General features: G+C 36.1%; 1 protein-coding gene across 2 annotated transcripts; it reads left to right on the top strand.

Moving 5' to 3' along the window:
- The first annotated feature begins 5,167 nt into the window (after positions 1 to 5,167).
- Positions 5,168 to 11,402, top strand: LOC107932929 (calcium-transporting ATPase 1, endoplasmic reticulum-type). 2 transcript variants are annotated; one of them, XM_041117655.1, is made up of 9 exons: positions 5,168 to 5,351; positions 6,596 to 8,110; positions 8,495 to 8,561; positions 8,661 to 8,782; positions 8,986 to 9,267; positions 9,352 to 9,729; positions 10,162 to 10,271; positions 10,385 to 10,613; positions 10,705 to 11,402. In XM_041117655.1, the coding sequence occupies exons 2-9, from the start codon at positions 6,698 to 6,700 to the stop codon at positions 11,287 to 11,289; spliced, it is 3,186 nt and encodes a 1,061-aa protein (XP_040973589.1). In that variant the 5' UTR covers positions 5,168 to 5,351; positions 6,596 to 6,697; the 3' UTR covers positions 11,290 to 11,402. The 2 variants fall into 2 exon arrangements, with proteins under 2 accessions (XP_040973589.1, XP_040973590.1); XM_041117656.1 differs by lacking the exon at positions 5,168 to 5,351 and adding an exon at positions 5,702 to 5,839.
- Positions 11,403 to 11,702: the final 300 nt, after the last annotated feature.

Here is an 11,702-nt window from a genome sequence, read left to right as displayed (position 1 = left end):
TATGAAAGGTTTTAAATTGTGGTGTCTGGAAACCAACAAAATAATTGTTAGTAGAGATGTCACATTCGATGAATCTGCCATGATTCATTCAGAAAAAGGGTCGCCTACATTTAAAAACATAACAAACCAGAGTGTTTCAAGTAAGGTGGAGACGAAAGAAGAAACAATAAGTGAGATCGTGACAAGAGGAAGTATGGCATCGCAACATCATGACAAACAGGGACGTCATCCTGACGAAGAAACATATGACATCGCGACGACACAAAAAAATTGGTTCTCACGAGATCGAAGCTATTTTATATTAGTTTGAGACTTCATCCAAATCACAAGTACCCTCACCATCTCAATTAACGAATTATTAGTTGACTCGTGATAGGAAAAAACGAGAAATCCGACCACCACAGAAATACTATGAAGGGAACCTAATGACATATAATCTAAGTGTTGTAGAGAGCATTGATTCAACTGACTCTTCATGTTATTCCGAGGAAGTTCAAGCTTTTGATTCTAGCAAATAACCCATTGCTAAGAAATAAGAGATGAAATCACTTCAAAAGAATGAGACTTGGCAGCTAGTTAAACCACCCATCGGTAATAAAATAGTTGGCTGCAAATGGATGTTTAAGAAGAAAAAAGGTTCGAGTTCGAATGATACTAGATACAAGGTAAGATTAGTTGCAAAGAGCTACAGTCAAGTCGAGGGGGTTAATTTTCATGATTTTTTTTCTCATGTTGTGAAACATAGGTCCATTCGAGCATTTTTGGCTCTTATTGCATTAAACAATCTTGAGTTAGAGCCGTTAGATGTAAATACTTCTTTCCTTCATGGTAACCTTGAGGAGGAGATCTACATGCAACAATCAGAAGGCTTCAAAACTAAAATTAAAGAAGATCATATTTGTCTTCTACAAAAAATCATTATACGATTTGAAGTAGTCTCCTCGGTAGTGGTACAAAAAGTTCGACTCCTTCATGTTGAATATTGGTTTTTCGCAAAGTGAGTAAGACAATTGTTTATATTCATAATATCTTGATGATGGTTCATTCATATATTTGTTGCTCTATGTTGATAACATGTTGATTACGACTAAGGATCCATCTAAAATTAAACAACTTAAAATCATGTTTAACTCTAAGTTCGAGATGAAGGATTTAAGTGCAATAAAGAAAATTTTGGGGATAAAAATTTGAAGGGATAGACGTTTCGAGAAATTTTTCTTGTGGCAACAAAGATACATAAAGAAGATATTAAGCAGTTTGAGATGCAAGACTCAAAACTAGTAAGTACTCACTTAGCTACACATTTTAAACTTTCAATTTTAAATTCCCTTTAAAATGAAGAAGAAGAAGAAGAAGAAAGGTATATGTCAAAAGTACCTTACTCAAGTGCAGTCGGAAGTTCAATGTATACAATGGTATGAACTCATCCTAATATTTCACATGTTATTAGTATTGTTAGTAGATACATAGTCAAAACAGGTAAGTTACACTAGCATGCAGTTAAGTGGATTTTTAGATATTTGCGGGTACTTCAAATATGTGCTTAAAGTTCGAAAGAAGCCAAAAGAGTTTAGTCGGATATATTGATTTAGATTATGTAAGAGACTCAGTTGAAAGGAGGTCTCTCACATGTTATCTATTTGATTTCAAAAATTGTGTCATTAGTTGGAAAACTATACTTTAAGCCACAATGGCTTTGTCAACTACTGAAGCTGAATACATGGCAATCACTGAAGTTGTAAAGGAAGCAATTTCGTTAAGAGTCTTGTTTAGCGAATTGGTTAATAAGAGAGGGTATCGTATATTATAATTATCAAAATGTCATACATCTCACCAAAGATCAGATGCACCCTGAAAGGACAAAGCAATAGACATTCGATATCATTTGGTTCGAGAGGTAATCATTCAAGGAGATGTTCAAATTCACAAAATTGTCACAGAACACAATTCGACCGACATGTTGACAAAAAGTCTTCCAGTTTCAAAGTTCGAGCACTACTTGGACTTGGTAAGTATTCGATGAAGATCAAATTAGGCCCGTGATAGGGCTTGGCAAAAGAGTTAAGTGAAATACAAGTCAAGGTGGAGATTTGTGGAGTATGCCTCGCATTTCAGACAAAACAGTAAGTGACATCCCGATGAGATAAAGCTCGACGTCATGCCTCGCATTTCAGACAAAACAGTAAGTGACATCCCGACGAGATAAAGCTCGACGTCACGACGAGAAACCAACATCACAACGAGAAGAAAATCTTCGTCTTGACGATGGAAAAGCCACTTCACAATGTGGTGATGTGTTTCTCAAGTTTCTCAGTTTTCTTTTCTCAGTTAAACTCTATTTTAGGTTCTCACTTAAACTTTGATTAACCTAAGGATATTCTAGTTATAAAAGTTATGAATTTCAACCTATGAATAAGCTTTAGTTACCCTAGGTTTATACAACAATATAAAATATACAGATTGAGAGAATTCTGTGCTTTTGAGTTTGAAGGGTTTTTCTTTTGGGGTTTCTAGTTTTTTCTTTCTTTGATTCTCTCCATCTTTGTACATATTTTATATTAGTGAAATCTCCTTTCCATGGTTTTTATCCTCTTTTTGAGGAGTTTTTTCATGTAAATTTGTGTGTTCGATCTTTTCAATTTCTTTTTTACTATTCTTGTTCGTTGCATACACAAGTTTATCCCCAACAATACATACTCTAAAGACATAACTCTAATATGCTCTAACATTTTTAATTTCTTTGCAACCTACACCCAACAAATTCTAAGGACTATCCTGTTTAATACATCAACATTTTGCATCTTATAAGACAAGGAGAAGGGTACAAAAGCCAAATATGATTTCAAAGAAAATTTATATAATTAGAACAAACAGGAAAGAAAAAGCCTAAAAGGGATAGAAGATGTGGGGTTTTGTATTTGACCCCAAAAGTTGCTAAAGTGCAAAGCCCAAAGTTGTTGTGAGCTGAAATTGAGCATTGTCCACTCTATTTTGCCCAAAAAAGGGTCCAAGTTATATACCCTTGTTGAGAGAACAATCCAGATGAGGGGCTAGAAATAAAAACGAAGTCAACAACTATTGGCTGAGCTTTGTCTTAACTATGAACTCATCTTCGCACTTTGTTTGGTGACAGTTTCCCTCCGGCCAGATGACATGATAAATTCCAACTTACTTGTACAGTTTTGTCCCCCATCTTTTCCCCCAAGAGAAACAAGAATAGCATTGCTCACTATAACAATACAAATTTGATGACACCGAGTGATGAAAGTGAATGGCAAATAGGCAATATTCCATTCATACCATTTTCATGCCTACTGCGGAAACTCAGTTTCACTTAAATTTCCTGGTAACTAAAGTAAGATTGAATTGCAGAAAAATATGCAGCGTTGTCAGACTTCCAATCTGCAACTTGTTTGTTTCTTTGAGAAAGTGACAAGAAGAAGCAGATAGGAATGATATAGTTTAAAATATTCATTGATGATATGGATAGATTTAAATTAAAAGAGAATTTTCTCGTTGACTTTGGGATTTGGAGTGCCTGTGACATTTCCTAATCTCCCATTGAATGCAACACCAGTGAATATCTAGCATGCGTCAATGTGGCCGAAATTTCCCTGGAATTTCCATTGAGATAAGAGTATGTATTCTGAGTCTTCCTATGAAAAACACAATCATGGACCCTGGTCATCAATAATTGTGTAATAAGATGCCTTCTAAGCTCCCAATTCACAGCTATGAAAGACCAGCTGATATGGTACATTTATAACTACAATACAAATACTTCACATTTATCATAAAAAAAATTACAATGTTAAATTAAATTGATACACTAGACTAAAACTCACACATGAAGAAATTCGAAAATTTACACATACTAACACATAATAAATCTTGAATTTAAGTACTCAATACCCAAAATCTCTACTTTCACTAATTGTACCAAGTTTGATTGGTAACATTAATTTTTCTCGAGTATATTCATATGAGCGCATATATATATACATACGACATTTACCTAAGCTCAAATAACAGTGAAGGCTAGCTTGGGTAATCCTATAATGAATTATTTCTTCAAAATAGAATTAAAAGCAAACTTGACTTGTTTAAACATTCCATATCCAAATTTGACTTTACACATTTTCATCTTGAATAAATAAAATTCATGTTAGTTTCCTAGCATTGGAAAAGTTGGCATATGGAAGAAAATCCTTTTTAAATTTGTAAATATACACTCAATTGCAAGAAGAAACTCTATCATGCCATCTTTATGTCCCCACAAGAAAACCCCCAAAAGGGAGAAAAAGAAACTTAGAATAGTCACACAAATCAATAGAATATATGAAGGGTTAATATACAATTAGGCCCCTCAACTTATTCATTTATACTTAAGTGGTTCCTAAACTTTATTTTGGACCTAATCAATTCGATAGAGCCATGCGATAACAATGTGCTAAGTGAAAAAACATAAATTAAAAAAATATATATAAATGTAAATATATAAATTATGTTTGTCACGTGACATTATGAGAGGTTGCCACATGATATCACCGCATTAGTTATAAATGTTACGATAATACAAACTAATGATGTTAGTGTGAATGGACTAACTTAATTGATAGAATACAAGTTTAAGAATAAATTGAATCCAAAAATATTTAAGAATAATCTAGGTACAAATAAATAAATTTAAAGGCCAAATTATATATTATCTCTTATATCAACTCCAAATTCTTTTACCAGCAAGGGAAGTAGGAAAGGAATAGGAACTTTCTTAAGCATTAATTAAAAAGTTTGCATTTGATGCACCATATATGAATTTATATACTATTAATAAATTGTACTATGGTATGTTATTAAAAAAATGAAAATTTACTAGCTAAAACAATATAATTTGTAATTATAATTGCATGAAAAAGAAAGAAAGAGAAAAAAGTGTGCACCTTTCCGAGAGTGGAGATTCAGTGCGGGAGGCCACAAACATTGAAACAAAATGGTCGCCCCTATTTGTTTGCCACATGGTAAAGGGCATGAAAAGCGATCGCTTAACGTGGGCCTATCGTTGATCTATGAACACGTGGCAATTCCTTATTAGTTGAGGCAATGTGGAATCTAGGTCCTTCTAAGAAGACAAAAGAGAATACGCACATAGAGATGGAGAGAAAGCGATGTTTTCTAGGCATTGAATCGCTCTCTATAAATCAAATCTCTCTCGTTTCTATTTATTAAGATCCCAAAGATCAAAACTGTAATTAAAAGAAAAAAAAAATTCTTTTTAAAAAAATTACAGAGTAAAAAAGAAAAAAGAGAATGAATCAGAAGCTGAGTGGAAACAGAGAAACTCCAGGATTTTGGTAAGCACAGTTTTTTTTTTTTTACTTTTGATTCATATATTTCTATTGTGTTTGGTTGCTGAGAGAATTTAATGAACAGATAATTTAGGAGAAATTCAATGATAAAAAATAAGATCGGATTTATGGATTCAATCGAAATTTAGAACTGTTTTCTTTTTTGGAAGTGAAACATAGAAGTGCTTAAAGAATAAAGAGACTGGATTAGTAAAAATGGGAGATAAGTTGGAAATCGAGAACGAATAAAATATAAACGATGAAAAGCTGTTAAAAATCTAATAAAACCGGAAATGATATAATATTTTCATTGATTTGGACTCTTTTTAGCCCAAGCGATCATAGATTGAAAGGCCCAAATTGGGGCCCTTAGGGCATCTGATTGATTTTCAATTATTCTTTTTCTTTAATTCGTCCTTTTAACTGACCAACTGCTCTACGGTCTCATTCTGTTCTCTTCTTCGGTTCTTCACATCTTCTTCATTCAGTTTAAGGTTAGATCTTTGAGTATTTTATTTTTATTCCCTGAATGTTTGTCTGGTTTGGATGGGTGTTCATCTGTCGATCTGGTGATATTGAAGTCGCTCTTAACGATACAATTTCCAATTTTGATTTGGTCAAACACAAAACCGAGCTTGGGTTCTTTCTCTTTTAGTGCCAAACCAGAAATATATAATGATTTCTTTTCTTTTCTTTTTTTGGTCAAGTTTTAAGCAACTTTGAGCGCAGCTTTCCCATGTATAAATCATGAAAATGACGACCTTAGCATGCAGGAATTGTTTTTTGCATCGCCTTTTCTATTTAGGAAATGTTCTATCAATATTGGATGCCGCCAAGTCTTGCTGAACACGAAACTAAAACCTGCTTATTAAACATGTTAATATCTTTAGAATTCTTTTTTTATATACTTCTTTTATACTGATTTTCGTTTGCTTCTTTTTGAAAAATTTTGATTTTTTTTTATAATTTATGCTGACCTATCCTTTCAATTGGTTGAACCGGAAATCAGATATGCTACTGGGTAACTCCAGTTTTTTACTCCTTGGTTAATTGTTTCTAATGTATAAATTTGCAAAAAAAAAAAATGTGGAATGGGTTATGGAAGAAAAGCGGTATTCTTTATTTGCTCTTTTATTGCTTTTCTTATTGTTTTGGGGACAAATAGATTGGTAATTTTTAATGCTTAGTGGGTTTTTGTTAATTTACTTTGTTGATCATGATGTTACTTTAAATTTTTTTTTTGCTTTCAGGTCCACTGTTGAAGATAGGAAGTAAAGTTTCAACTTTTAACTTAAGCTATTTTGATTTTTCTTCAATTACTTGAAGAACTTTTTCTTCAGCATTGAATTTCAATGGGGAGAGGTGGAGAAGACTATGGGAAGAGAGAAAAAGTCAGTGCTGCTTCTTCCAAGGTAGAAAATTTTCCTGCTTGGGCAAAGGATGTGAAGCAATGTGAAGAAAACTTCCAAATGAATCGAGAATTAGGGTTATCAAGTGCTGAAGTTGAGAAAATGAGGGAGATTTATGGATGGAATGAGTTAGAAAAGCATGAGGGCACATCAATTTTTCAACTAATTCTGGAGCAATTTAATGACACATTAGTTAGGATATTATTGCTTGCTGCTATTATATCGTTTGTTTTAGCTTGGTTAGATGGTGATGAAGGAGGGGAGAAGGAGATAACAGCTTTTGTGGAGCCGCTTGTTATATTCTTGATCTTGATAGTGAATGCCATTGTTGGAATATGGCAAGAAAGCAATGCAGAAAAAGCCTTGGAGGCTCTGAAGGAAATTCAATCGGAGCAGGCAAATGTAGTTCGAGATGGTAAGAAGGTCTCAAATTTGCCTGCAAAGGAGCTTGTTCCAGGTGATATTGTGGAGTTGAGAGTTGGTGATAAGGTACCCGCAGATATGCGGGTTTTGACTTTGATAAGCTCAACTGTAAGAGTTGAACAGGGATCATTGACCGGAGAGAGTGAAGCTGTGAGCAAGACTGCAAAGGTTGTTCCTGAGAATACAGATATTCAAGGGAAGAAATGTATGGTTTTTGCTGGAACAACTGTGGTCAATGGAAATTGTATCTGCATGGTCACTCAGATAGGCATGAATACGGAGATTGGGAAGGTGCATTCACAGATTCATGAAGCATCGCAGAGCGATGATGATACCCCGTTAAAGAAGAAGTTGAATGAGTTTGGAGAGGCTCTAACAATGATAATTGGAGTGGTTTGTGCGTTGGTTTGGCTTATTAATGTGAAATATTTTCTTTCTTGGGAATATGTTGATGGCTGGGCTAGCAACTTTAAGTTCTCATTTGAGAAGTGCACATATTACTTTGAAATAGCTGTTGCATTAGCTGTTGCTGCTATTCCAGAAGGTTTACCAGCAGTTATTACAACATGTCTGGCACTGGGAACCCGAAAGATGGCTCAAAAGAATGCACTTGTCCGTAAGCTGCCTAGTGTTGAGACTCTTGGTTGCACAACGGTTATCTGTTCTGATAAGACTGGTACTTTGACTACCAATCAGATGGCTGTTTCTAAGCTTATTGCTATAGGTTCAAGGCCTGCCATTCTGCGAGCTTTTGATGTGGAAGGAACTACTTATAATCCTTTTGATGGGAAAATTCGAGGCTGGGCTGCTGGTGAAATGGATGCCAATCTTCAAATGATTGCAAAGATTTGTGCTGTTTGCAATGATGCTGGTGTTGAGCAATCTGGGAGTCATTATGTTGCCACTGGAATGCCTACTGAGGCTGCACTAAAGGTGACTAACCCCATTTCTGAAATTGAACCCTGTTCTGTATATTGGATATGTCTATATAAAGCCAAACTGACCTGAATTAAAACCAAAGCAAAAACTTAGCTTTGAACCTGTTTTTCTTGTATCATATTTTGGATATGGATTATGTCCATTTTAAAGTGATATAATAGGGACACCTAAATCGCTGCATCAACAATTCAATCGTTTCAATTTACTGCAGCAGAAGCTTGCTTCTGTGTGCTGTATTTTAAGCTTGGCCTTGTTTGCCCATGACACTTGTGATGTGCTTTCTAGATTTGGAGAGTGTAAACTTTCGGTTTATACTAAATGATCATGTTGCATATTTTCATCTTGCTGAGATTCCTATTTGGTTCTTTTTTATTTCAGGTTCTGGTTGAGAAAATGGGATTACCGGAAGAGAATGGCTCCTCTTCAGATCATTGGGACCATCAACGTATGTTAGCTGATTCATTTCCTATAATTTTGTTGTTTGTTAGGTGATGCTTTCTGGATCCTACCGAGCTTTCTCTGTTCTTTTGTTATTTTACGCTAGGCTGCTGTCAAGCGTGGAACAAAATGGAGCAAAGGATTGTGACACTTGAGTTTGACCGTGATCGGAAGTCCATGGGAGTTATTGTGAATTCCAGCACAGGACAAAAGGCATTGCTAGTAAAGGTCTAATCATCTCTCTTTGCCTTGTAACATGGACTGACCACTTGTTGATTTATGTTGCCCATTTGTTCTCCTCCAATCTCCTTTTCTTTTTGGTGCCAGTAAACATCCTAGTAAGATTTTATCAATGATGCTTGCTGCTGGTTAAAAAATATTTCCACGTCCTTTCAATATGTCACTCTGGTTGTGCATGTGTAACTTTTCAGGGTGCTGTTGAGAATCTGTTGGAGAGGAGCTCTTTTATGCAGCTACGCGACGGCTCTATCATTGAACTAGATCAATATTCAAAGGATCTTATTTTACAGAGTCTTCATGAAATGTCAACAGATGCATTACGTTGCCTTGGTTTTGCATATAAGGAAGAGCCTTTTGAGTTCACAACATATAATGGTGATGAAGATCATCCAGCACATCAGCTTTTGCTTAATCCATCCAATTATTCTTCAATTGAGAGTAAACTTATTTTTTCCGGTTTAGTTGGGTTAAGGGTAAGCTGCTGCTTCTGGTTTGTTTGCATTTTTATTTTCTTATTTCTGCCTATTTTTCTGAAGCACTTGGATAAACCTATGAAGGATCCTCCTCGGAAAGAGGTTCGCCAAGCAATTGAGGACTGCAAAGCAGCTGGAATTCGTGTTATGGTCATTACAGGAGACAACAAGAACACAGCGGAAGCTATTTGTCGTGAAATTGGCGTATTTGGATCTTCTGAAGATATCAGTTCAAGAAGCTTAACTGGGAAGGACTTTATGGATCATCCTAATCAGAAAAATCATCTGAGGCAGAGTGGAGGTCTTTTATTTTCTCGGGCTGAGCCAAGGCACAAGCAAGAGATAGTTAGGTTGCTGAAGGAGGATGGTGAAGTGGTTGCTATGACCGGGGATGGAGTTAATGATGCTCCTGCCTTGAAGTTGGCTGATATTGGAGTGGCAATGGGCATTGCTGGGACTGAGGTATCCACTACCCTTTCCTGTTATATCCATGATGTCCATATGGTTAATTGCTAATTGTATATTGTCAGCTCTCCTTGTGAAATAGCATTATGGGAGAATATTCAGAGACCCAGATGAATGCAATGCAGTATGCATGGTTGGGCTGCCTTTTATTCAGAATGTATATATGTTGGAATAGCTATACAACTATACCACTATTTCCTGACATTCTATAGATATTGATCTGAGTTACCTACTTATTCTAGACATTTGACTGGATTTCATCTGTAGTTCTTTTAAAAATCTTAGTACTTCATTGCCTATTACCAGGTGATTATAGTAAAAATTCGGCATCCCAAAACCTAGTATGTTAGCAGTTAGTTTAAGTTATTCATGAATGCATAATTTTCTTATTATATACTCTATCTCTATCCCTTGCTTGATTCTTTTCAGGTTGCAAAGGAAGCATCTGACATGGTGTTAGCAGATGATAACTTCAGCACTATAGTTGCTGCAGTTGGTGAGGGCAGATCCATTTACAACAATATGAAGGCTTTTATAAGGTTAGTATTGTTACTTAGATGTATAGATAGAAAATGAGATTTTTGGCCAATTTCTTTAGTTTTTTATTAACGACATTGACTGACATAATTTTCTGCTTAAAAAAACATTGCAGGTACATGATATCCTCCAACATTGGTGAGGTTGCTTCTATATTTTTGACTTCTGCATTGGGGATTCCAGAAGGCATGATACCTGTTCAGCTTCTGTGGGTTAATCTTGTTACTGATGGACCTCCAGCAACTGCTCTAGGGTTCAATCCCCCTGACAAAGATATAATGATGAAGCCTCCAAGACGAAGTGACGACTCACTAATCACTGCTTGGATCTTGTTCCGCTACCTGGTAACTGATTCATGTTTTTCTTGTCCTTGGCTCAATAAATGTGGAATTTTACCAAAGATGTAAGCCCACTTATTTCTTTCATCCGTGCCAGGTGATTGGGCTCTATGTGGGGATAGCCACTGTCGGGGTCTTCATCATATGGTACACCCACCATAGCTTCCTGGGCATTGATCTGAGTGGAGATGGGCATAGTCTTGTTACCTACTCCCGACTTGCTAACTGGGCTAAATGCGATTCTTGGGAAGGTTTTTCTGTGTCACCATTCACAGCAGGTTCCCAAGTGTTCAAATTCGATTCCGACCCATGCGACTACTTTCAGTCAGGGAAAATCAAAGCCTCGACTCTTTCCCTCTCTGTCTTGGTAGCCATTGAAATGTTCAACTCCCTTAATGCCCTATCTGAAGATGGAAGCTTGTTAACGATGCCTCCTTGGGTGAACCCATGGCTCCTTTTAGCCATGTCAGTCTCATTTGGACTGCACTTCTTGATTCTGTATGTGCCATTCCTTGCTCGAGTGTTTGGGATTGTTCCCCTCAGCACCAATGAATGGCTGCTCGTAATTGCCGTTGCTTTCCCGGTAATTCTAATTGATGAGGTTCTCAAATTCATCGGCAGACGCACAACCAGGTTGCGCTACCCTGCTGTACCAAAATCTTCGAAGCAGAAAGCCGAGTGATTATTGTTATACAGCACTTGTAATAACATTTTAGAGGATAAACTTAGAATCTTGTAGTTGCTTTATTTTGAACTTCAGTAAATTTTCCATTAATTTGATTTCCTTTTCGTCTATTACATGTTTCGTTCGAATCACAACCCATAAGCTTGGAAAAATACTGAAGCATTCCGAAAAGCCCCAAGACCAAATTCATCTAACCACCAGGTACATACAAGGTCCTACCCTGCATCTGTTAAGTGCATAAACCACATGCACGGCGGTGACAATCCTCCCCCTTTACCATTCCATTCAAGTATCGGCGAATGATGTTCAACAAGAACTTGAGAATTCCACCGGTTTCCTCGTAGATTAAGCCGATCAAGACACTGAATTGCATGCTTTTGTGATTCTCTAGATGTTATAACCAAGGACCT

The sequence above is a fragment of the Gossypium hirsutum genome, chromosome A07 (genome assembly GCF_007990345.1).
Source record: "Gossypium hirsutum isolate 1008001.06 chromosome A07, Gossypium_hirsutum_v2.1, whole genome shotgun sequence".
Lineage (NCBI taxonomy): Eukaryota > Viridiplantae > Streptophyta > Magnoliopsida > Malvales > Malvaceae > Gossypium > Gossypium hirsutum.
Note: the sequence above shows the minus strand (reverse complement) of the source record. Positions and strands in the feature narration are given on the sequence as shown.